The 27527-nt window shown below is 37.7% G+C and overlaps 2 protein-coding genes across 3 annotated transcripts; both read right to left on the bottom strand.

Annotated features, from left to right (window-relative positions):
* Positions 1-17: 17 nt before the first annotated feature.
* Positions 18-13159, bottom strand: LOC309513859 (electrogenic aspartate/glutamate antiporter SLC25A12, mitochondrial-like). The gene is made up of 18 exons (XM_082189935.1): positions 13113-13159; positions 12298-12351; positions 11036-11181; positions 9410-9525; positions 8844-8983; positions 7541-7687; positions 7329-7467; positions 7136-7229; positions 6384-6468; positions 6004-6088; positions 4910-5068; positions 4748-4800; positions 4576-4656; positions 4361-4501; positions 4089-4227; positions 2892-3050; positions 2702-2792; positions 18-1125 (listed from the first exon to the last, which is right to left on the bottom strand). Exons 1-18 carry the CDS (start codon positions 13122-13124, stop codon positions 918-920), a joined length of 2049 nt encoding a protein of 682 aa, XP_082046061.1. The 5' UTR covers positions 13125-13159; the 3' UTR covers positions 18-917.
* Positions 13160-13510: 351 nt separating this feature from the next.
* On the bottom strand, positions 13511-19700 carry LOC309513876 (protein unc-50 homolog). 2 transcript variants are annotated; one of them, XM_082189966.1, is made up of 6 exons: positions 19565-19700; positions 18043-18320; positions 17845-17965; positions 15551-15687; positions 15359-15466; positions 13511-13965 (listed from the first exon to the last, which is right to left on the bottom strand). In XM_082189966.1, exons 2-6 carry the CDS (start codon positions 18314-18316, stop codon positions 13829-13831), a joined length of 777 nt encoding a protein of 258 aa, XP_082046092.1. In that variant the 5' UTR covers positions 18317-18320; positions 19565-19700; the 3' UTR covers positions 13511-13828. The 2 variants fall into 2 exon arrangements, with proteins under 2 accessions (XP_082046092.1, XP_082046093.1); XM_082189967.1 differs by having other exon boundaries at positions 18043-18317.
* Positions 19701-27527: the final 7827 nt, after the last annotated feature.

Here is a 27527-nt window from a genome sequence, read left to right as displayed (position 1 = left end):
TTATTTAAAAAAAAAAATTTACATCCAGTAATCATGAATAGAAACGTAACTGACGATCCATTGATCAAAATGTGTGGGAACCCTGATTTGCCGGATGACTGAATGCTCTTGCATGATTGCAACAATTTCACTAATTCACTTTATCCAACCTCTTTTGTAACTTGCTGTAATAAACCCAATAAAACCTTCACAAACTAGAAATAAAATTGAACCATGTTGATTTATTTCCATAAAATACAAGAATTAAATGCATTTAAATTATTTTCTACTTTTCAAATCGACCATGATTTCGTTGATCACAAGTTTTGAAAGCTCTGTACATCAGTCAGTGTGACGCAGAGAGAGGGACGTCTCTGTGCACGAGATGTACATGTATATACAGTACATGTGCAAAGCTACGCAAAGCCGAATGAGCAAATGAAAAGCACTACAGCATGCTTCCAATCACAACAATACATCAGAAATCATGAGGCTAAAACTCAAAAGCAGCGTATGTGCGTCTTGGGGAATGGAGACACATGAAAACCATCATCGTGTTGTGGTTTTTCTTTTAGGAGTGTTTCATGAAAAGCTCTTTAGCTCAGTCGTTTCACTATTAACCAGCGGCTGATGAACTTCTCTAGGACCCTTGATGGATAATTCACTGTATGTGTCGCTTCAGGTCTTGATCAGTGTGGCAAACGTCTACCCTGTGCTTTAGCAAACACACTATGACCTCTAACCAGTGTTCTTCATCAGAACTGAGGCACTGATATGGGTTAAAGCAACAAGACTCTGAAAACGAGTATAATTTCCCATGTCCCCCACCTAAAAACTGAAAGAAATGAACGAGAAAATAAAGTGTGGAAAAATGTAGGCAAATGGGAGGGAGGCATGCAGCCATTGGAGGACAAGGCCATGGTGGGCGGGGTTTGACTTTATGATGCGCCAGCTTGTTCCTTGGGCGTTTCGGAGTGAATGGTCGTGACCCCGGAGGATTTGAACTTGGGCAGGTGCAGTCCGAACTTGTTCTCCACCCCAGCAAAGGTGGCGGCCGCCAGACGGTAACCACCGACATGCTCAGAGCTGACGGGAGGAAGCTCGGAGATCCGGGATTTGGGCGTTGGTTCGGAACCAGCAGGGCGACTGGAAGGGGAAGAAAAGAAGTTGTTGCTTTAGCTGATGCTTTTAATGCAAAGAAACTCAAAAGTGCAATATTTTTCCAGATAAAGGCTCCGTAATCGATTTCAGGAGTTTGCTAACTGCCACTAAACTGAAGTCCTATTCGGACGGGACTAGTTTAACATGGAGAGGTGGGGTGAAGTAAGAATCACCAGAGCTTCCCTGTGTTTAGTCCCGTCCGAATGTGTATCTCAGTAATGATCACGGACAATGTCAGTAAAGGTCACAGCGACTTTTACCTTCAATAAAAAGGTCTGTAAAAATGACCTCAGGTGATACTAATCCCGTGCGAATAGACCCACTGTGAATATGTACGTAAATATTCTGTCATTTCCTGTTTAAAAGTAGTTTTCCGCGGTTTTTCCAAGTATGGAGACGCTTGAAAAAGCATTCAGTCGCGTTCTAGACGCTGGGACGAGTCTGTGGCAAAACTAAAGTGTTTTCCACATTCAGATCAGAGAGAAGATCGAAAGCACTTGTTAGAGGCACGAAACATCTTTTAGCGTTAGGTAAGTGCCTATTACCAGCACAATCCAATCTGAAGTTAATTATTATATCGTTCGACCGGACATAACTGTTATATAAATATAGGTTATATGTTTGCGCTCATGATATCAGGAAGCAACGTAATACACACATGATGACAGGAGGGTGACGGCGATGCGTAAATCGAGTTAACGTTACCCCTCCCACTTCTGCTAGATTTACTGAGATCTCTTATCCCGTGCGAATTGGCCATTAATATCACAGACGTCCTGTGGTAAAATGACATCACTCCATCTACCCTTGTAAAGTTAATCCCGTCCAAATAGGGCTTTTAGTCACTGAATAAAATGTTTGACCAAAAGCGCAAAAACAAAATCCTGCCCTACATGTTAGTCAACATTATTCAGTCAATCAACGTTAGGCACATTCATTCATAATTAAAATGAATGTGTGCGTACATCAGCTATCAGATTAGGCATGATGTCTTTCATGCTGTGTGAATCCTCTGGTGAAACACATAACTTAAAGGGATAATGCATATCCAGCAGGCGTAATGATATGACGCAGCGCCTGAAAATAGTCCCCAGCTCGGTAGACTATAGGGTCGACTATTTTCAGGCGCTGCGTCATATCATTACGCCTGCTGGACTCATGGTACGGCAGCAAAGTTTCTTGATTATTACGCAGGAATGAGAGTATAGTTCCTAGCCATATCAGCCTAGAAAATCACAACTTTTAATTTTCCGTCGGTCTTAGTACACGATGTAACTACAGAAGAGTCAAGTTTTAAATAGGAAAAATATCGAAACTCTTTGGTCATTTTTTTGAGAGAGATGCTAATGGTCCTGTCCGATTCAATGATCTATGCTAAGCTATGCTAAAAGTGCTACGGCCAGACCCGGAGATCGGCTGAATGGATTCGAAAACGGTAAAACTCAACTGTTTAACTCTGGGGGAGTTGTAAAATGAGCCTATTTCCAAAAAAAGTGGAGTATCCCTTTAATATTTCCAGTTTCAGGCAGTAAAAAGTGTGTTTAACATGATCAACACTTACTGTCCTCCGAAGTCAACGTACAACCATCGCTGAAGGAGCTCGTAGGTCACCAGGGTCACACCGAACTGAGGAGAGGAACGGAACACACGAGCTACGAGAAGACAGAGAGAGGACTGTGAGTGAATATGGACGAGACTGTAGTGAAATCTGTGACGTGTGTGTGTGTGTGTGTGTGTGTGTGTGTGTGTACCTCCAGCTCCCTTCCATAGTGCTCGGAAGCCTTCCTCATGTAAGATCTTCCTGAAGCAGTCGATCACTCCAGAGTAAGTGGTCTGACCAGCGCGGGCTGCCACCTGCAGTCGTGTTTTGATGACATCAGCAGGGGTGACAAGTGAAGCAGCGGGTACACCTGTCAATTAAAAGCATTCCGACATCTATTAATACAAGATAGAACATCTGAACGTAAAGCAGGAAATCTGCTCGGATGCAGTTTCATTTTGTCTAGAACAAAGTTCCTGCCCTCATTTTTTCATTTTTTATGTTTCAGTTGTTTGGATTCTGTTGCACTCAAAATTGCAGGAAGATGAATATGAGATGCAGAGGCGGGGTTTAAGCAGAATAAATTATTACATTGGCAGTGAGAAGTAATTTCACAGAAGAAAATTCACAAAAAAAATTATAAAGATGAAATACGTACACGGATGAATCGTTCACAATAAGACCAATAACATGCAATAAAAATAGATAGGGTGAATTTTCTTTTGAATGGAAATTAAAAAAAAATATATAAAAATGGTTAATATAATGGTAGAATATGCCTCTGGTTCTGTTAGACGGATTTTTTTTTGATTGCATTTTTCAAATGTTTTACTGCATCTGAATGTTACGAAACTTGACTTGTGTGTCACTTGCTAAGAGAACATAAAAAAAATTGAAAACACTAAATGGTCTTGAAAAATAGGCATACTTGTGCTGTTCACAGTCGAATATGACCGCCATAGGAAATTAATGGAAATTAATGGAAATATAGAAAATATGAAAACAAAAAGCTATATTTTCAGGGTATAGATATATACATAAAAAAAAAGTTTTAAAAAAGTGGATAAGCTCTAAAACATCAAGAGTTCAAAATGGACACTCCCACTTACACACACACACACAAACAAACAGTGCAACATCAAGAGTGCAAAACAGACATGTAGAAAAATGATGAGGTCAAATAAAAAATTTAATAAAAATAAACGAATGATTAATTTCACAATAAAACAAATAACATGCATTTAAAAAAATAATAGATAAGGTTAATTTTATTTTCATGAAAATTGAAAAATTCCTTATTAATTAAAAAATAAATCAAATGTATTAAAAATGTTATTGTAAGGGTGCAACCAGTCCTTAACTGAAATTGAACTGGGCCAGCATCACAAAGTTGAAGTCATGTTCTGACCTGCGATGGCGCCAGCGGTCAGCAGCTGCAGAGGGCCCAGTCTCCCGTCCTCATCCGTCAGCTGTGTCTTCATATGAGCATAGACCGGGAAATAGATGGCAGAGAAGGGGATATCACGCAGGAAACACGCCTTGGCACCCTGTGGAGGAAAACCAGTCACATTTATGTGTTATAGTTCACGCTAAGGCATAGCACAAACAAGCAGTGAGAAGCTACAATGTCAATTTTGCTTGGATTCAAAGTCTTAAAGACAGACGCATCGCATATCCCACCTTGTAGAGGCCAAAGAAGCCGAGGTCTCGGACCACATTGAGCGCGCTCACTCTGGGGCCTGTAGTGATCTCACCGGCAACCTGCAGACGAATCTTAACGATTTCCAGCGGGTTGGTGAAGATCACCTGCGAGCCACCAGCCTGATAGACAAGAGACAGATCGTTCAGCCGGTGAAGTACAACACAACCCAGTTTAACAGTTCTGTGTTACTCACACATCCACCGGCGAGAATCTCAGCAACCAAAGGTATCGTATCATCTTTTGTGGTAAATTTGTCTCTCACAAAGTCATTCATCTGGAAGAAAGACAACACAGAAACTCATGTAATGGGCTTTAGCGTCAGCGGCTCAGAAACGGCTTTCTACCGGCAGTTTAATGAGACTCACAGTGAGCTTGATGGCTTTCTCTGGAGCCACTCCGATGAGCTGGGGAACAAGACCTGCAGGGGAAACACACAAACAGAAGAAGAGTAGGACAAAGAAAGCGAGATCAGTGGTAATTAACATGGTGTTTCTGAAGCAGGGATGTCAACGTAACACAAATCCAACCTCTATAAAAGCCGAATAATCCCTCGTATCGCAGGACTTTCTTGGCGCAGTCGAAGCTGTTCTTGTACATGAGCTCTCCTACGAAGGAGCCAGTGGAGCGCTGGTTCTGCATGCGGGTCTTGACCAGGTCTATGGGGTACACAGCTGTGGCACCAGTGGCTATAAACAAACACACAGGTTTAAGTGTGTACACTCAAACATATACTGTATATACTATCAATTTAAACCAGCATTAAGTGCATTAAACGAGACATGGAAAACTGTTTTCTTGATCTTCTGAAATAAAAGTAGATTTTTGTTTTGAAAGAAGTCTCTTATTCTCACCAAGGATGCATGTATTTGTCAAAAAACTGTCTTCTATTTTACTTTATTTTAAAATGTAATTTATTCCTGTGATCAAAGCTGAATTTTCAGCATCATTACTGCATCACATGATCCGCAACGGTTTAGTTTAGGGTCCATTTCTCACTATTAACTAGTTGCTTATTAGCATGCATATTACTAGGATATTGGCTGTTTATTAGTACTTATAAAGCACATATTAATGCCTTATTCTGCATGACTATATTCTACATCCCTTAATCTACCCAATACCTAAACTTAACCTTACTATCTATTAATAAGCAGTAATTAGGAGTTTATTGAGGCAAAAGTTGTAGTTAACAGTGAGAATTGGACCCTAATCTAAAGTGTGACCAAAACATCTTACTGACCCCAAACCTTTGCCTGATAGTGTGCTATGAAACACAACTCTTTTAAAAACCCATGAAATTGGATGTTAGTGGTTTTTAGTCCATTTCTATAAGCAGTAATATGATAACATACGCATAAAAATTGACAATTAACGTGTACTGTAGATTTTAAGTGCATTTCATCTCTTCTAGGAAAAAAGTCATCTTGTACACTGGCTGGCATATCCAAATGTTTGGCCATCTCCTAATACCACCTAACAATTGCAAGTAGCAAATCATGGTTTATAGCTTTGATGAAGTAAAAGAGCGAATGATTAACATCCTGCTACCACCTTCTTTTGTCATAAGAAAATACGTAACACAGTCGGTGCCCTCGATCCAACTCGTGGTGTAACATCTTACCTCCAGCGATGGAGCCCAGACTAAACCTGTACGCGGACTCTGCTGCCTGCAGCCACACAGAGCGAGATACATCCCCATGCGAATGCTGCACAGAGGAAAGCAGCATGTGAGCTATCAAGATAAATGCACCATGTTGTCTATTTAGACATATGAAAGCAGCCTGAATAATAAGATTAAACCAGGTTTTTACATTTTCTGAAGAAAGTGAGAGTGGTTTCAAATCCTTAACCCAAAGTAAAAAGGTGTTTTGTGCCATAATTAGCGGTGTTTGCCAAGGCAATCTCACTGATAACAATTTTCTCACAGTAATATATATATATATACACATTTAAATGAACACTAAAAGACTCTTATCTGATAGTCTATACAGATTAACTCACCTGTCTCTGCACCTCAGCCAGATTATATGGCAGTGCTCCTTCCTCCAGTGGTGCTATCCTCTCGATATCAGCCAGGTTTAATCGTCTATACATCATAACATACATAAACACCTGATCAGATGATAGGCAGGTAGGCAATAGAGATTTTTGTAACACTTTATTTCAATGATCCACTTTAGATATTCTACTAACTATAAGTAACTTTGCAAGTACATGTCAACTAACTGTCATTAGAGTATTAGTAGACTGTCTGCTTAAAGCAACACTAAATAACTTTTCCTCTTCGGTCCCCCTACAGGTTGGAAGCGGAATTGTCCATTAACGCTGTCGTAAATAATGTAGCCTACCGCAGCCTACCGTCGCACGCACGCTCGCTGTTTATCCAGCACCGGCTTTGGAATGAACGATGTCCATAGACAAATGCATTTCAGACGTGAATCATGGCAGAGTCGACGAAGAAAACGCGGTCGGAAGAGTGCAGAGACGGCTCTGCGTGAGTGGTATTTACGACAGTAACGTTAAATACAAGTACTCCACAGCGACTCTAGGGGGCGCTGTTTGACAAAAACGGAAACTGCATAGTGTGCCTTTAAGAGATTATACTAAATAAAATAGTTGTCTACTTGCATTTAAAGCAGAACTGTCCAATAAGAGATGTTTAATAGAAAGGAGGGGCTTGCAGAAGACCTGATCAGCTGATAATGCTGCTTTAATGTACATGTGGATGAACCTGTTTTAAAAAAGGAAAGTACCCTGTTTGGGAGTGCAGTCCAGAGAGCTGGAACAAGATGTCGACTTCCATAGGGGTAATCTGACCGAATTTATTTGCAACATGAACAAACTCCTCTACAGATGGAGAGAGGAAAGAAAATTTAAGACAATTTAGCAAAATGAAACCGTTTATTCTGATGTGCAGATGAACTGATTATTATGGACAGCACGCACCTTTAGTGACAAGCGTATCCTTGCGAGTTCCAGCGAGAGTGCTGTAGATTTTACGGATCAGTTCCATGTTGTTCAAGAGAGAGTTGAAGGCATTGAAGTAGGAGAAGCTCACCATGTGAGAGGTGCCGCCCCCTGCTGCCTAGGAGACACACACATAAACCTTTTACAACAAACTCCATCTCAGCAGATCCACAAGAGAGCTGCACACTTACAGACACAAGGTTTTCCTCCACAAAAGGCGTGAGCATGTGGTGTCTGATGGTGGACATGATGTCACTGAAATCCAAGGATGAAATGATGCCGCTCTTCTCCTTGTCCTTCTGCGCGAACGCCTGTCTTGCGTGCTCCAGCTGCAGCTCCTATGAAAATGCAAGCACAGAAGGGTGAGGGATGAACTTAAAATTTGCCAAAGACCAGTTATAGCTAGTATGGCGCCCTGAGCGAACCAACCCCTGCCACCCCCTTACATAATTTGTCACAAAACATAATTTTTTGCATGGCCGCCCCCCATCAAGATGTCACCCATGACTAAATTCACCACTGCCAAAGACCAAAAGGTCAAGATTTGGATGTTTAGCGTTGACCTGTTCGCCCCTGCTGGTAAAGAATGTAACTACAAAGCTGTATATCTGCATAGCCTATCTGTTATGCATCCTTTTTACATACATCATATGGCACATAAAAGTGAACATTATTAGTTATTATAGTGCTGCTGCATTAATGTTTGTACTGTTTACCATCATAATATACTGTTTTACTATGAACAGTGTTTACAATCATGCACGTACCCGTAATACTGATTAGGGACGCACCGATATGAAAATTTTGGCCGATACCAATAATTCTTTCTATTTGAAAGCTGATAACCGATATATTGGCCGTTAAATCTAATTCCAAATTTTTATATAATTTTTGAGAGCCTGAAAACAAAAACAAAAATCTTACCATTAAAAGCCATGTCCCAAACACACAATTATAATGTTCTCATTATAATTTTATATAGCCGATATGACATACTTGTGCTGCTCATGTTGCACTGAACCGAATTTTCCTTTTTTTGAAGTGATTCCAATCATATTTCAAGCAATCCAAATCCATCACGGCGAACAGTGCGCATCTGAAGTGTCTCAGCTGAAGGAAATAATACATTATTTATCGGCTTTAATATATCAGCCAAACCAGGCCGATAACGATAACAGTAAAAATGAACATATATTGGCCGATACCGATATAGTGGCCGATATTACGTGCATCCCTAATACTGATGTTGTTTTTAAAGTACTCTTGCACTACCTCACTTTACAATAACAGTAGCTATACTGTGGTTGCACTAATACTATGTATTGTTTAAATTATATTTATATTGTTTATTTTATTCTACTAGTTATTTATTATTATTGTTTTATGCCTCTTGTTCAGAACTGCTAACTCCATTTCGTTGATGTGTACTACTACTGTGTGCATACAATGACAATAAAGATTCTTATTCTTATGTGTAAATGTTTGGCGTAGTACCTGCAGGAATTGGGTGAACTCCAGGTAGCTGAGGCGTTTGTTTCTGTTATTGCCGAAGTGCAAGCGGATGAACTCACAGTCCCAGTTGAAGGGGATGTGGTGGTGCACGGTCGTCTGGCTGAAGATATCACGCACATTCTCTGTAAACACACGGACATGGACAGGTTTACACTCCCGCAGTCCATACTAGACGTTACAGCATTACTGATAGTGTTGTATAGCTTTGCTGAACATGTGTGTGTGAATGAATGACTGTGTGTTCAAGGTTAAGCTGCTTGTTTTTCCAGCATAACTATATTATGATCAGCTGACTCTGTAAAGGGGAATAAAACACTACGGCCCTGTTCAAAAACATTGTGAGCTGCCTTGTTGTCTACATAGGCAGCATTAAATGAAACCTCATAAGTGAATTAACAAGAACGACCTACATGGGGAAACTCCATCACCACACAAATACTGATTTTAATGGAGTTTGATGTTAGCATGTAAAAATACATAGCACACACAAATACAGTGTACAGAAGAAATAAGACTAAACATTTATATACAGTCACTACTGTTCTCACCGAAGGACACATCTCCAGTGCCCGTCTTGTCAAACAGCTGGAAGGCCACGATGAAGAGGGCATCAGGCACACACAGCACTGACTCAAAGGCCAGAAACTCTTGGTACGAGATCAGCCTTAATGAAAAATCAGAAGAATCATACATTAGGACATGCACAAGCTACATTTTTTATTCTATTGAACTCAACATTAGTTGGATCACTTGCAACTACATGATTTTATGTACAAAACAGAATTTTCTAAATTATGCCATGAACACTACAATTCAAAAGTGCTTTTATTTTTATTAACAATAAAATTAACACTTTTATTCAGCAAGGACACATTAAATTGATCAAAAGTGACAGAAAAGTAGGGGTGCAACGGATCAAAAAAACTCACGGTTCGGATCGTTTCTCGGATCAGAGTCACGGATCGGATCATTTTTCGGATCAGCAAAATTTTATTTTATTTTTTTATTAACACTTTTAAATTGTTAAATTAAAATATATAAAATCAACTTAAAGTGCACAAGGCATAATATCTTCTTTTTAACATAATTAATGAAAAACAACTTAAAGTGCAACATAAAAAGGCATCTCCTTCCTTTAAACATGGACCAATGCTTTATGTGTTTCCACTGTCATATAGGGCTGTCAAAATTGCTCAAAAATGACGTTCGAATATTCCCTCTAAAAAACACATATTCGAATTATTCGAACATCTGGTTGCGCATTTTGTCAATGACGCGCATTAGGTCTATGTCAATAACAGGACAAATTAATACAAAGAGACATAACTACTTGTGTAGTTCATTTAAGTTTAAACATATTTGACAACGTATTACCTTGCTCGCTCGCACTCGCAGGCACTCTTTCTCTCTCTCTCTCTCTCTCTCTCTCGCCGTCACCCATGCTGCGTTCACACCAAACGCGAATAGAGCGTCTGGCGCGAGTGATTTCAATGTGAAGTCAATGTAAAGACGCGTTTACGCACGTCTGGAGGTTTTGCGGCGCGAATGAGGCGTCACGCTCTCTGCGGTTCATAACGCTCGCCATGACCACGCTGTGTGTGGACTGAACATGCGCACAACTCTTTTTTTCATCAATCAATCCGCGGATCACGTGAGTGCCGAACCGAAGATATTGATCCGAACGGATCACGGATCGATGATGATCCGTTGCACCACTACAGAAAAGACATTTAAAAAACATTATATTTCAAATAAACGCTGTTCTTTTGAACTTTCTATTCTATGTCAGTTTCCACAAAAAATATGAAGGAGCATATGAAGTATTTTCAATAATAATACTAATAATAATAAATGTTTCTTGAGCAGCAGTTCTTTTAAATTGTACTAATTCAAAATATTTATATTTTTACTGTATTTTTGATCAAATAAATGCATCCTTGATCTTTCAAAAACATTTTTAAAAATCGTACGACCCCAAACTTTTGAACAGGAGTGTATGTGCAATACATTTTCAAAATTATCCCATTTGCATCTGGCTGCTACAGCAGAAAATAATGCAAAAGTGAGTGAACTTCTAGATCTGAGCTGATCTGAAGGTTCAGGCTTCATATCAAACCATCAATAATTAGAACACAGAATAAGTGCAGAATCAGAAAATATGATGTTCGTCTCACCCATCTTTTGTGGTGTCCGCCACTCCGGCGAGCAGCTGCACAGTTTTAGGGTTGTAGTGGAGCTGCGTGTGGAGGCCCAAATACCTCTGCACAAAATCAGTGGGTGTCATGTACCGCTCTCCATCCTTCTCCACCACACTGGCATACTGAGGAGAAAAATAAACATTAAAAAACACACAATTACAGCATTTGTGTTGGATATGAAGCATGATTAAACATGTGTGATGCTATTTTTTAAACCTCAAAAACATGGTTTAAAAATCAAAGTCATGAACCAATACATAAAACAGGGCTTAACAAACATTATAACTATATTTTAAGAGTATTATGCTGCATTCCCCCAGTGTTAAGGAAACAAAACTGTTGTCAGTCGTGTAAAATAACACTGGCAACTGTTTTTGGCAACAAGCCAGCTACAATCTTATTTATCAAGTAGCAACATCCGTCTACTGGGACAACTAGGCAAAGGTGACATAATATTCACGAGCCAAGCAAGTTGTATATTTTCCAGTTTTGAGAAAAATAATCTGGACAAAGTGTTGACCGGAGATGCCCTCTGACCTTATCATACATTCTTCACTCATCCATATATTGCCCTGACATTCATGTCTTCCTCCAATATATCCATCTTACATGCTTGAGTCCTATTAATAGAGCCACATCGCACACAAGTCACTGTTACCAGACACCAAAGCGGCCCAAGAAACAACTACTCTCGGTTGACAGACCCATAAGATCTCAACGGCGGAAGTGATCACAAATCCCTACACGAACAGAAAAAAGCCTTGGAGGACATTTAAAGACGGAGAAAGATAGTGTATACGTATACATACACACACACACACACACACACACACACACACACACACACACACACACACACACACACACACACACTGTTCACCCACAATCACACACAGGCGTCTAGACGTTCCCAAGCATGCAAGTCTCTCTCTGTGTTGCTTTTGGTGAAAGGAGACAGCTCCAATCGGTCATGATGTGCACACTGAAGTGTACCTGACATCTTAAGCATCCTAAACTTACCAGCAACAGCGCGACAGTTAAAAATGCAGCGTGACTAAGGAAATAAAGATTAAGTGACAGACCAAAGTCATGACACTATTGACTTTTGCATCTAAGGTTGCACAGCCGGTGCAAAGCTGCTCAATGGACTCAATTTACTACAGTATAAAGGAAGAAACCAACCATCATTACCTGGTATTAGACCAAAATAAGGAAGGATTTCTTCTGTTTTATCTTACCTTTAGAAAGATGACCTTCAGCTCGTTAGGGTCGGCCCTTTTGGTTGACTGCACCTGTAAACCACAAAATAATTAGAAGGTTAAAGGGCAAGGAATGTGAAACTAAAGTGTTTTTACCCATAATTATAGTCACAACAGCCCTACCCTTATCTAGTGACATGTATGGTATGTTTCAAGTAAACAGATCTAGCGGTCTCGTTAGTTTCATTAGGGTTATATTGAGAAAACTAACATTTATTCCCAAATCCTCACGTAAATACCAAATACTCTACGCGGTTAAAGGGCACATTCAATATTATTGGGACTTTCTGGCTCACAAATATTGCACAGAATATATGCAAAACTAAATTAAGTTTTTAAAAAGCACAAATTAACCATAAATAAACCAGCCACTAATTCATCAACACAAACACACATGAAGCCATTGAGTCCCTGAAGAATAAAATGATCCCAATTTCGCCCACACGGCATGATCCTTCCACGCCTGACTACACTTTAAAAACAAAAGCTAATCTTTAACAACACAAAAGGCTGTTGGAGAGCTGATTAATACGGTTTAACGCAGATTTCAGATATTTTTTATGGTTTTATGATCCTCACAGATACTCAATTGTCAAAGTCTCAGCCCGAGCGTAGTGATAAGCTCAGTGATGCTCGCGCCGGTCCGCTAAAAACGTTTAATCACTCTCTCTACTGATCTCATCTCTACATCTATTAGTTTTTCTCCCGCTCATAAACACCAACTGCAATTAAGAGTCGTCAGATAAAAATGAGAAACATAAATTTTCAGTCAAATACAGTGTCGCTGGAGTCACCTTGGCCGCCATGCTGCTGTCTGACGTCACGTGTGGGTCGCGCAGGCGCGTGGTCGATGACTGAGTGCGCGCGAGAAGATCCAAAGGAGGTGCTCGCGCACCTGTGATGTCACACCTCGCAAGATTTCCAAGCAGCCCTCAAAATGTATTCATTTTATTATCCATACAAATATTTTTTTATATTTAGTATTGTATTTTATCTGGATTTTTGTTGTTTGTTAAATTTCGTTAGAACCATTTTGTTATTCAATAAAAAAAACAATCCCTTACGTTACAATTTTCAAGAATATATTATGACCATATATGCAGCTACAAAGGGAAAATATGGAAAATATATTTGATTCACACATTTACATTTCATGCATTAGATGGCAATATTTGAATAAACTACAAATCCGTTTCTTTAAAAATATCTTTATTGTACACATTCTCACAAGTAAAAAGTGCAGCATCCAAGCAGACATATTATGCACTTTTCCCCATGTTTGCATTTTCAAAACCACATCACAACATTAAATGAGGGTTGAGTATCAAATTAAGGAGAAAAAAAAAAAGGCATGACACCATAAACAAGTGAAACTCTTGTCCTCTACAACCAAACATGATATTTACAGATAATACAAAATTTCAAAAAGTCCCAAGAGCGACACCAAACTTTCCACCCATCTTTAAGAGCACAAGTGCACTGCAATGTCCTTCATGCGTTCTGGCGTCCTCTACTGGACCCTGTGCTTATAAAACCAGCAGAGACCTTTAGTGAAGTTCCAGCCAAGTGAAATGGAGAGAACATACAGGAGTCCGAGCAAAGCAAAGGGATACAGAAGCACCACAGTGTTCTTTAAGAACGGGAGCGCTAAAGAAACAAGAAGATTAAATTAGACAATGTTCAGAGACTTTATGGATGGTAAAAACTAGGGATGCAGCGATATGAAAATTTTGGCCCATACAATAACCGATAATTGTTTATATTTGAAAGCTGATAACCGACATATTGGCCGTTAAATCTAAATCCAAAATTTTATATAATTTTTGAGAGTCTGATTACAATTTTATGTAGCAGGTGTTTTATGTCAAAAGTTTGGAAACATTACTATTTTTAATGTTTTTGAAAGAAGTTTCTCCTGCTCATCAAGCCTGCATTTATTTGATCAAAAATACAGAAAAAAAAAAAGTAATATTGTGATATATTATTACAATTTAAAATAATTGGTTTTCAATTTATTATACTTTAAATTATCATTTATTTCTGTGATCAAAGCTGAATTTTCAGGATCATTACTCCAGTCTATCACATGATCCTTTAGAAATCATTCTAATATGATGATTCATTATCAAAGTTGGAAACAGTTCTGCTGCTTAATATGTTTTCATAACCTGTGATACTTTTTTAGGATACTTTGATGAATAAAAAGTAAAAAAAAAAAAAAAAAAAAAAAGCAAATATTTAAAAAATAGAAATCTTTTGTAACAACAATATACACTACTGGTCAGTAATTTGGGGTCAGTCATTTTTTTTCTTTCTTTTTTTGAAATAAATCAATACTTTTATTCAGCAAGGATGTGTTAAATTGATCAAAAGTGATAGCAAAGATTATTTTTATTTTTTTTGAATAAATTCAGTTCTTTTTAACCTTTTATTCATCAAATATATTAGGCAGCAGAACTGTTTCCAACACTCATAATAAATCAGAATATTAGAATGATTTCTAAAGGATCATGTGGTAGACTGGATGTCACATGTGACACTGAAGACTGGAGTAATGATGCTGAAAATTCAGCTTTGCATCACAGGAATAAATTATTTTTTAAAAGTATATTCAAATAGAAAACTATTATTTTAAGTTGTAATAATATTTCACAATATTACTGTTTTTTTTTTCTGTATTTTTGATCAAATAAACGCAGCCTTGATAAGCATTAGAGACTTCTTTCAAAAATATAAAAAAACGTAATGTTTCCAAACTTTTGACCTGTACTGTTTATGATAGACAAGCACTGCACATGTTGCACTTTACTGTATTTTCCTTTTTTGAAGTGATTCAAATCATATTTCAAGCAATTCAAAACCATCATGGCGAAGAGTGCGCATCTGAAGTGTCTCAGCTGAAGGAAATAATCCGTTATTTATCGGCTTCAAGATATCTTATCCGACCGATAACGATAACATTAAAACTGATCATATATCGGGCGGTAACCGATATATCGTGCATCCCTGGTAAAAATACACTAGCTATCACAATACTTACCATTGTAGCCCAGGAATGTGATGTAAATATAGTAACCGATTGCAATAAGCCACAAGGTGTTTCCCACAAAATAACCCAGGAACCAGTCTGAACTCGTAACAACAACATCTGTCAAGAGAGCAAGAGGTGTTCACAAAGTCTATAACTGAAAACAGTACAGCTCATTATACATATATACACATCTTTACTTACAGTTGATGAAGAATAGCTGTAAAAAGTGGAGGATGACCAGAAGAGGGTAGAAAGCATTTAGATGGACGTCAAACGCGTAGCCCCACTCCACATCATAATCTCTGCTCGGTTTCATCAGATATTTATTCGTAACAAACCTGAAGAAGAAAAGACAGGGATTACTATACAGTTTTACAGAAAAAAAAAAATAATTCTAGTAAAATTATGCTGATTTATAATATCATTCTTTAAAGTACTTGATTCTGATTGGTCAGTTGCGACAAACATTATAGCTTAATACTAACCACTAAACTGTACATTCAGGCAACCCCAGGAAATTGTTTTCCTAATTATAATCACATAATAAAATAAGTAAGATCAATATTTCATGTCCATTTATTAATTTGGTAAGAAATCATGTATGAAGCAGGATAATGTCCAGTCAGGACCATCAGCTTTGTGCAGTGTTATATTAGTATTATTTATACAGTATTATAGTATTTATTAACATTTTGAATTGGCTTTTATTTTTAGCTTTTCAGTTTTTTTTTAGGTTTTAGTAATTTTGTTATGTGCTTTTGGCATTTTCATTACTTCTTTTTTTATTTTTAAATTTTAGTTCTTTAACTTAATATTTCAGTCAGTTGCCAAGGCAACATTTCACTTTTTTTTAATCCAATAAAAGGTTTAAGTTTTTCATCCAGTATTTATTTAATTCGAACTTTCATTCAATTACAAAAAATGATTAATAATAGTTCTAGTTTCAGTTAATGGGTCCTAACCGTGCTGTCTGGGTTTATTTCATGAAAACTTGTAAAACTATTACATTTCTTTTTACAAATAAAATGGAGAATACACTTCATTTTAAAAATTAACAATAAAAAAAGACAAAAACTCCAGAAACTGGATCAATATCATACGAGCAAGTTCAACATTAAAGTCGGCATGAAATGAAAGTTGCGATAGTCTTTTCTTCCCTATTGTGACGTATATCCGAGTGAAATGGCTTCTGGAATTATTATTATTTTTGGCTTGCTATCAGTATCACTGGTACTGTCTTTCAGTGGCTAACTTCATATCTCTCAGACAGGCAACCATTTATTTGCATTAATAAACACAAATCTTGCTCTGTCACTGTTTCCTGTGGTGTACCTCAAGGATCCGTTCTTGGTCCACTTCTATTTCTAATCTAGATGCTTCCTTCTTGCTCAGATCACACAGCATCATGGTCTTAATTTCCATAATAACGCAGATGATACACAAATCTATCTTCCTGTTCAACCCAATTCTGTTTTTCCTCCCTCTTCCATCACTTCCTGCCTACAAGAGCTCAAAATATGGATGGCTCAAAACTTCTTAAAACTGAATACTGACAAAACAGAAATTCTGTAAGCCCTAAATCCCTCGTCATTTCCCAACATGACTTCTCCATTCATATTGATGGAGTTATAGTTCATTCATCACCCAAAATGCGCAATTTGATTCTAGATTATGCTTTGAATCCCATATCAGCCAGCTTGTTAAATCCTGTTTTCTTCCACCTTCGCAACATTGTCCGTATACGATGTTCGCTAAATCTCAAAGATGCCGAAACTGTCATCCATGCTTTTATAACCTCGCTTCTAGACTACTGTAACTCTTTGTTTTCTGGCCTACCCACTAATCAAAGCTCAGTTGCTTGTGCCCTTGCATTTAACAATAAATTGCGTATCGCATTCAGTTCAAAATACTTGTCCTAGTTTTTAAGGCCTGCCATGGTTTAGTACCTTCATATTACAGAATGAATACACCCTTATGTTCCTGCCCGTACTCTTAGATTGAGTACTGAGAGTTTTGCTTGTATTACCCAAGTGCAAACTATCTACTGTTGGTGGTAGGGTGATCATTATTTATTATTATTATTATTATTATTAGGAAGGGACTTAATTTTGTCCTTGGGAATTGATTGGATTGTAGGAAGTTTCAAGTTTTCAGTCAGCAGTGGAGGATGTTTAGTCCCACCTTCTGCCGAGACACATATCATGAAGAGAACAGATGACGTTTTCAAGAGGGAGGGGAGGTTAGGTTTTTAATTAAAGATTAACAGGGCATAAAAATAATGATGTAACACAGATAAAACATTTATAATAAACACTGCAACATTCTCTAAAAAAATAAGAACTGTCAATTTAGATTTTTATGGTGACTTTAAGGACATGATTATAGCGGTGATCCTCACTCAAAATCGCAGTAGGCTGACTTTAAGGACATTACTCACATTTTTGTCAGCATGCAAACCTGTGTGTGTGTGTGTGTGTGTGTGTGTGGCACCTTACCACATGAGTGTGGAAATGAGCAATCCAACCCCGATGCAGTCGATGAAAACGACCCAGAGCAACAGCTTCAACGTCTCCACAAAACCCATGTCTAGAACCAGACCAAAGCCCACCGTCGACACTGCAGAGATAACATTAGTTAGCAAATGAAGGTTTAATTTCCAAAGCCTGTCACATGTATCAATCGCAAGAGCTCACCACACAGCCAGATGCTGAGCAGCACCAGGAACGCAGGGTCATCCCGGGCCCACTGGTCTTTAGTTTGCTTGCGGTAGTGGAAGTTGCGGTACACTTTCTGCGGTGATGTGAACAGATAAAGCATCTGCCATATGGCGAACTCGAAGTCCATCTGTCTGAAATGCAGGAGTCTCCTCAGGTACTTGTAGCGCTTGGCTCCGGCCGTGTGCCGCGCCGCATCCCGCTCGCTGAGGCTGCCGTTTCGCTGGATCTGCGGGGAGCTCGTCGGCAACATACTGCTGGGATGAGAGAGAAATTTGGTTATGACAAAAAACACAACATGCAAATTATTGGTTGTATATCAGAGATACAGTACCAGTTAAAAGTTTGGAAATATTACTAGTTTTAATGTTTTTGAAAGAAGTCTCTTATGCTCATCAAGCCTGTATTTATTTTAACAAAAAATACAGGAAAAAACTGTAATATTGTGAAATATTATTACAATTTAAATTCATGATTTTCTATTTGAATATACTATAAAATACAATTTATTCCTGTGATCAAAGCTGAATTTTCAGCATCATTACTCCAGTCTTCAGTCACATGATCCTTCAGAAATCATTAATATGCAGATATATTATAAATATTGGAAACAGTTGTGCTGCTTAGTATTTTTTTAATAACCGGTTATACTTTTTTTTTCAGGATTCTTTAATGAATAAAAAGTTGTAAAAAAGAAGTAAAAAAGAACAGCATTTATTTAAAATATAAATATTTTGTAACAATATACACTACCATTCAAAAGTTTGGGGTCAGTAATTTTTTTCTTTCTTTTTTTGAAAGAAATTCATTCTTTTATTTAGCAAGGATGTATTAAATTGATAAAAAGTGATAGTAAAGATATATATTGTTAGAAAAGATTTCTATTTCAAAAACATTAAAAAGAGTAATGTTTCCAAACTTTTGACCGGTACAGTTATAACATACAAATCTTGTGAATCTCATTAGGACTAAATGATGTGACTGTTTTTGAGTGGCTGGATCGTTATCAACAATTATGGCTTAGTATGTTTTGGCAAAAGAATAACAAGTCAAACTCAATTACAATTTCATTACAGTACATAGACTGTACAGTAGGTCTCTGAAAACTTCTAGAAAACTAAGATATAATCTATTGGTCAAGCTTAATAATCAATCAGCTCGTTAGTTCTTGTGCTTCCTATAGAAATATGACCTGCTATGTAAACATGCAGTGCTGAATCTGATCCTAGATCAGTCGTATCACTCTTACTTGCTTTACACAGACAATCTGGCCTTGGATGACAACTGACAGCAATGATACAGTAACTAACCTGCTAGTCTAAAAGTAGACGCTTTATTAAGCATAAACAATGGAAAACCCAAAGCTTTACAGTGTGTGTGATGATGATGATGATGATGATGATGATGCTACCTGGGCCTCGGCTCGATCCTACATGATAACCTGGTAAAGCAGTTCGCTACAATGATGCTCCTTCTCAGTGTGTAAAAACTTGACACTCACCCGCTCGACAGCAGTATCAGCAACTATTGAAGCAAATCTCTTATTAATCAAGGTGTAAAACAATGCAGCAACTGTGACATGTCAACTTCCTGCCTTGTCCGAACACGTAGCAGCGCAACCTACACAGTGACGCCACTTCCGGTCTCAATGCTTTCTGGGAAATGTAGTGTTGGGACAGTGTAGTGTTTATTACAATCTCTGATCAAAATGTTTAAAGGGTAACTAAACCCTAAACCAACTTTTTTTAGTTAATGATCTGTAAGAATGGGGCTTTATTAGTGCTGTTCATTGATTCAAGTAGTTTTTTTGACATTTGTGTTTAAAGTGTTTTAATTTTACAAAATATGGTGTAAAAACGTCTGAGTGCTGCCCTCTTCAGGTTGAACAGTGGCTACTGCAGTTGAATTTTCCTATTGGAAGTTGTGGTACCCTCTGACATCAGAGGGTACCAACTAACCACGCCCTTGCCTGCAGAGAGATATGTCACAGATGCACGCCCCCTCTTCATTGGGCTCTACCTACTTTTCCAGCATTTTTCAAATATTGCCAGTGGGTGGAGTCAGGCTCTGACAAGGGGTTTAGTTACCCTTTAAACAGAATATTGTTTTAACTGTTAATCAATTGTAGGATTTTCCTACTTACAATCATTATTCCTTTTTAATATTTCTTTATTTTAATATTTTTTGGTTGGGAAAACAACAGCAAAAACAAGCAAGAAAAAAATTAATCAATCCTTCATGAGCGATGATTAACTTTGGAATTGTATTTGTATCCTGTCTTTTTTTCTTGCCATTTGGTTATAATCATGTACAACAAGTGACTGAGCATTTCTGAAATATGCAATGACATTATATTTTATCAATGTTTCTATAAATGACAACACAAGCATATAAAGTTGTGATATTTCGATAAACTGTAATGCCTAAACCAAATTGATTAGGTGAAACTGCTTTTAGCAGAAATGAAAATATTAAATTTTGTAATACATATTTTGTATATTTTATATTAGTCTATATTATTTATATTTTATAATTACTTTAGTCGTTGTATTCAATTTTTATTGTATTCGTTGTATTCCATTTTTATTGGAACCCTTTTCACTTATTTTTTGTTTTTAATTGGTTCTTTTATTTTTTAGATTTAAAAAAAAAAAAATTTATATTCTGAAAATACACTGCAGGCTTCGATAATTGCATAACACCATTTTTTGTTGTTGATAATTCTGTTTGCTGGTACAATAATGTTTAGAAACGACAGATGGCGCTAATGTGTAAGTCTTTCTTTCTTTCTTTCTTTCTCTCTCTCACATTGGTATAACTTTTTAATCCATCATGTTCCATAACTTTTAAATGGTCAAAAAAGCAAAAATGGCTTTTGCAAATAAGCAATTCTGATAAATAATCCTAAAACAATACCGTAGAACAGTTTAGCACCAGTGTGTTCACTTTTCAAAAAGGATGTTTTCTCCTGCAAATGCACAGCGTATTGTATCATTGCTCTATTTTAAGTCTATGTTTCTAAAACTAAAAGTAAACTTTTAAAAGCAGTGAGCGGAGAATAGTTTTTATTTTTACCTGCAGATTTCTTGCAGGTCATTGGAGCGATGTGTCCATCACAGGTGCTCCTGCTCCTCTTTCACGGGCGTTTAAAAGCACAGCTTGCGGTTTGGCTCATATTTATTTAATAACCACCTACCACCTCATCATTCTTTTATCTCTACATTCTGTTTTCCTTCATTACGACCCTCAGATACTCCTATGGTGGATTGTAAAACACTTTGCACATCACTTGAAGAAAACAAGCGAACAGAAACTAGTTTCATTCATGCTATTTTAACGTTGTGGAACGCTGACAGTTTTGCTGGAGGGCATGTCATCATAATGAATAAAATATATATTCAGTCTTTCCATATGGCAAAAACAAAAATTCTTTTCAAAAAACATTTGAAACAAATAAGACTATAGGATAGACACCACAATGTGTTGAAAATGTGCTACAAATGTTGAAAATATAGTATATAACATTAAAAATAATTTCTATTAAATCCATCTATTAAAATACTTTTATATAAAAACATATTTTACATACATAACATACTCTCTCTCTCTCTCGCTCTCACACACACACACACACACACACACACACACACACACACACACACACACACACACACACACACACACACACACACACACACACACACACACACACACACACACACACAATGTCCCCACAAGGACAAGGATTTCAGCTATTGACATTTTTGTGGGAACATTTTGTCCCCATAATAGGGTTTACCTGGACCACACACACACACACACACACACACACACACACACACACACACACACACACACACACACACGGCCATGCACATGCACACACACACACACACACACACACACACACACAAATGTTCACTGGTAAAAATAAATAAAAAAACCTTTTGGAAACTTTATTTCACACTTATTGTTTTGTTCCCTTTGGTTCTTTTGGTCCAGACCAAAAAAGAAAATGATAAATTTAGTCCTGGTTCACTTAGCACTCACACTGTTATTTTTAAAACCGAACCTAATGATACAAACAAAAACACACACTCCTTTTCAGCAAGCTCAGTCTGCTTGTGCTTTAATCGAACCAAACCTGCCACGTGTGAACACTCTGAGTGCATTTGACTTGTGTTAGGCTACATGTAATTTAAAGATCAGTTGTATATGCATTAGGGGACGTTTATTTATATTATTACCCACCGAAAGCATCAAACTGATTACGTTCATAAGCTCAGCCAAAATGAGAGTGTAGTTTGTTTTGGTGAGCTTAACATGCTTTCAAATACTTCAGAGCAAAGCAGCTCTGTGAAATGACAAGTGATGAATGGCGCAGAAGGATTTCCTCAGAGAGCAATGAAAATCAAAGAGTTTCAAATGCAGAATGATGTAGAGTCTCACTTCTCCTGATGCTGTTTACTTTGCTAATGAAGAGCATTTGCTAGTAATGTTTTAAAGGGTTAGATCACCCAAAAATTTACGGACCCTCGTCCCAACCCCGTAAGACTTTCTTTCATCTTCGGAACACAAATTAAGATATTTTAAGATATAAATTAAGATATTATGAAATCTGAGAGCTGTCTCACTCCTTCAGGCTGCTAGGTAATCGATATCTGCCAGCCCAAGAAAGTTAGTAAAGACATCGTTAAAATAGTCCGAGTGACTACAGTGGCTCAACCTGAAGTTTATCAAGCGACGAGAATACTTTTTGTGCACAAAAAAACAAAAATAACGACTTTATTCAACCATCTCTTCTCTTCCATGTCATTCTCCTAAGCAGTTCATGTAGTGTAACAGTGCAGCGCTTCTGGGTTGTACGTCAGAACATAGGCTCACTATTGGCCGACGCTGGTCATGTGTGTGATGCGTGTGATGCTGGCCAATAGTGAGCCTACGTTCTGACGTACAACCCAGAAGCGCTGCGCTGTTACACTCCGTGAACTCACTCAGAGGAACATAGAAGAACATTTATATTCGAATAAAGTCATTATTTTTGTGTTTTATTGCGCACAAAAAGTATTCTCGTCGCTTGATAAACTTCAGGTTGAGCCACTGTAGTCACTCTGACTATTTTAATGATGTCTTTACTAACTTTCCTGGGCTGGCAGATATCGATTACCTAGAAGCCTATGAAGGAGTGAGACATCTCTCAGATTTCATCAAAAATATCTTAATTTGTGTTCTGAAGATGAACGAAGGTCTTACGGGGTTGGAACAACATGAGGGTGATTAATTACTGACAGAATTTTCATTTTGGGGTGAACTAACCCTTTAATATGTTACAAACAACACTCGTTCTTGGCTAAACCACGCTGTATTAAAACCACCCGGAAAATATGAAAATAAAACAGAACAAGTTCTACAAAAGTTTTTCTAAATGTTGCTTAATTAAATTTAATTCTTGAACAGGAATCTAACGCAAGGCAGTGAAGAATGACTTCATTCTCACAGAGACACGTGAACATCATCAACAAGGCAGTTATTTTAGCTTGTGCTAAATTTACAGCACATTTAAACTCCAGAAATATAAATGAAAAGGCAGTGTTATTCCTATCAGGCCCTCATGCCTTTTGGAATCATGTGATGGTTTAGCAAATCACAAAACAACATGCCATTAACAATCTAATATTTACTTCAATAAGAAAGAAAAATCCTCTGGAAATGGGGCAGACATGAGTCTTCCCTGCTCCTGAAATCTGGAGTTGAGGGGGTTCACTGCTCCTGTGACTGTGATATTAATGTCGACACATGTTAAGAGCCTGTTTGATCACACAAATCCAGTCGCCTTTCATAGTATTAGGTGACTAAAGGAAAGAGAGGTGAAGATTAACCTGTTTTGCTCTTGTTTAATTCCCATGTCGAGAGCAATGTTGTGTCCCTTTACAGCGGCATGACTCGAGTTATGATTCACATTGCATAAAACAGCTCTCTTTTGACTACAGCTTTGTTTCTCACAAGGGTCAGAGACTGATGTGGTAGAAATCTGCGGACAGAGAAAATCAACAACATATTTTTTATATTCAAAGGGGTTCAGACATCTACTATATGTCATAACATTGTTATTATTTTTTATTTGTATGTTTTATCACGTTGTTAGCATGTCTTACCAACTGCTAACATGTTGCAAGCATGTTTTAACATGCTAACATGTTTTAGCACACTGCTATCATGTTTTAACATGTGGTTAAACATGTTTTCGCATGTAGCTGATATGAATGAGCATGTTGCTAGCCGGTTTTAACACATTTATGGCATAATTTAACATTTTGCTAGCATGTTTAAGGGCATATTAATAGCACATGTTATCATGTTCTAATACATTGTTAGCATGATTTAGCATGTTGCTATCATATTTTAATATGTTTCTAGCATGAATTAGCACATTACTTACATGAATGAGCACGTTGCTAACATGTATTACCACATTAGCATGAATTAACATGTTGCTAGCATGTTTTAACACATTGCTAATATGCATTAGCACATTACTGGTATGGTTTAGCATTTTGTTAGCATGAGTTAGCACATTGCTAACATGTTGCAAGCATGTTTAACACATTGCTAGCTTTATTTAGCATGTGACTGCTATGTTTTAAGTTAACTCATTGCTAGCATGTCCTAAGCTAGGTGCTAGGTTTGCTAGTGATAGATACTTGGTGGATGAAGCTTAAATATACTACTCAGATTTGATTGTCCGTTTAACGAAAAACGTAAGTCTGATCAGTTAGAAAAGATATATCAACCTGACCCAGAACAGTCTGAAGGTCTGATCCGAATTTGTTGCTGTAGCTTTAAAGCTCTGTAGGAGATATTGACTAAATGTAGCCGAAGAAGACGAAACAGGATTTGAGTATGCTTTGTCAAGCCAACATAACTATCCCTTTAAAAATGTCTCAGCTTTTGCATGCCACACCATCAGCTTATTTATATTTTCATGACATTTCTCTTTTAATTTTCCTCAGAGTTACTTTCTAAACTGCTGACAGGCTCAGAACATTGACATTAGTTATGAAAATGAATAACAGAATATTTAGTTTTAATGGCTCACTAATCATTTGTCCACCCAGATCCAGAGGGAAGTTTGATGGATAATTCACGATTTGACTGAGAAGGAATGATCAATATGTAAACACTAAGAGACTACTCAACATTGCTTGTATTAATCACAGACTGTACAGCCTGGCCTGAGAATTACCCAGCAAACTCTTCCAAGTAGGCCTATGAGACTAGAGTTATTTGAGTTGGCAGTGGACTTCTGGCCTCCTGAAACACTGCCGGATTGACTTTGGCTAGTTAGTTACACACACAACCTATAGATATAAGTTGTTTCAGACACTGTGGTAAGTTACATTTATAGTCATGTGAAAAAATAAGTACATCCCATGGAAATAGTTGGCTTTTTAGACATATTTTGACAAGCAAACTTTCAATCCTCTTTGAAACAGTGCCTTTCAAAAAAGATGATACACTCCATCAAATGACATTTTATAGTAATTTCACAATAAAAAAAAATATTATAAAAAAAAAAGTGATTAGCACCTGGAACTGGTTTTATTTAAACCAGGTGTTCCTTTTGCTATTGATGTGTGTGTTGTCATTATACCACAATCTAAAGAGTTCTGCAAGGCCTTCAGACAAAAAAGGCTGTGGATGCCTATGAGTCTAGCAAGGGATTTATGAAGATCTCCAAATTATTTTGAAACACAACATTCCAATGTGAGGCAAATAATCAACAAGTGGTGCGGATTTCAAACGACTGCCAATTTGTTCAGGACTGGCCGTCCCAGTGAATTCAGCCCAAGAGGAGAGTCAAGAGTCAGCAAAAAGAAGTCTCCATGAACCCCAAAATTTCATCACGGATCTGCTAGTAAGTGCTTGCATCTACAATCATAAAGAGATGACCTGCATGGGAGGCATGCCAGGAAAAAGCCTTTGCTACTTGGCATGTTTGGTTGGATTAAAACGAACCCTGGTGCGATTGCTCTTGAATAAGTGTGAACGCTGCCGTCCGAACCCTAGTGCACACCAAACTAGTGCTGCCTAATATTTTTGCGGAAACTGTGATAAATGTTTTTTTTCCAGGATACTTTGATGTATAGAAAGTTCAAAAGAAGTCTGTCTTTACTGTCAAGTTTGATCACTTCCTTGATGAATAAAAGTATTAATTTATTTTAAAAAACTACGAGGTAATGTAACTGTGGCAAAAGGAATCGATAGTGTTTTCTTCTAGATCTGCTGTACAGCAGAAACAAACTCTGTTGCATCATTTTCCTAGCCTGGAAATCCAGACCTAAATCTGAAAGATTAATGGTCTGGCATTGACTAATGGAAATCGGCCAGTTCGAGGGGCGGCACCAAGCATGCATTTGAAAATCTCACTGCACGCAATTGGATAACAATAAGACCAATCACAACAATAAGCCCCATACGCTTAGCTACCAGCGGAGCTAACTGGTAGATTAGACTCTTGCCGTATCCGGTCGGCAAAACAGCAAAAACGCCCTTCTTGCAAAGGAACGATTCGAGCGCCGTCTTCTGTTCCTCTTTTAGATTAAAAGCCAAGTCTAACTCGTTCATTGTAGCGGCCAAAGCCGTTTCAAACAACTAGTGTTCATCCATAACCATCTTGCAATGTTTACTAATGACTTCGACGTCACAGCGCTGTCGTCATCTTTAGCTCGCCTCTGGCCCGCCTATATCAGATAACCCGATGTGATTGGTGCAGCTCGGATACAAGGGCATATTTAATGAGCATCATTACTCGACGCCAGAGTAAACTTGCAGAGCAAATTCAACTTGTGCTCTCGCGAGAACTCTGGATTTCCAGGGTATTGTTTTGCTGTTATCACTGTAAAGCTGCTTTGAAACAATATAATCGCTCTTGCGGTACTTTGACGTCACACACCGATCGGTCTGTGCAGCGCCGCTTCAAGTCGGACACACCTAATAGCATTTAAAGTGATGGTTAGCTGAAAAAAATCCTCATTTACTTACTCTCATGTGTTATTGCTTCCATGAAACACAGGAATACACAGAATATTCAATCTGTTTTTTTTCATGCAATTTAAATATAATATATTAGTGAACAAGACCTGCCAGGCTCCAAAAAAAAATCGAAAAAGCATAAACACAAAAGTCCAAAATCTAAGCTCCTCTCAAATATGATAGTGCTTATGCATATTCAAAACTCAGCGCCTCAAGTTCACCCAGAAAAAGCTTCATCCATTGAATGACTACTTATGAAGGCTAATTGCAAGGCACTGGCTGAATCATGTGACAATGAACTTTCATAAATCTCCATGTATTTCATAAGGTTAGAGAACAGTGGTGAACTGTGCCGAATACATTCAGAGGACTAACGGTCTATCTTTCGTTCTCATGTAATATTAATGCCATGTAAGTGCAGAGGAGGAGAG

The sequence above is a fragment of the Leuciscus leuciscus genome (assembly GCF_965113295.1).
Source record: "Leuciscus leuciscus genome assembly, chromosome: 14".
Taxonomy (NCBI): Eukaryota; Metazoa; Chordata; class Actinopteri; order Cypriniformes; family Leuciscidae; genus Leuciscus; species Leuciscus leuciscus.
This window is presented reverse-complemented; position numbering and strand designations above follow the sequence as displayed.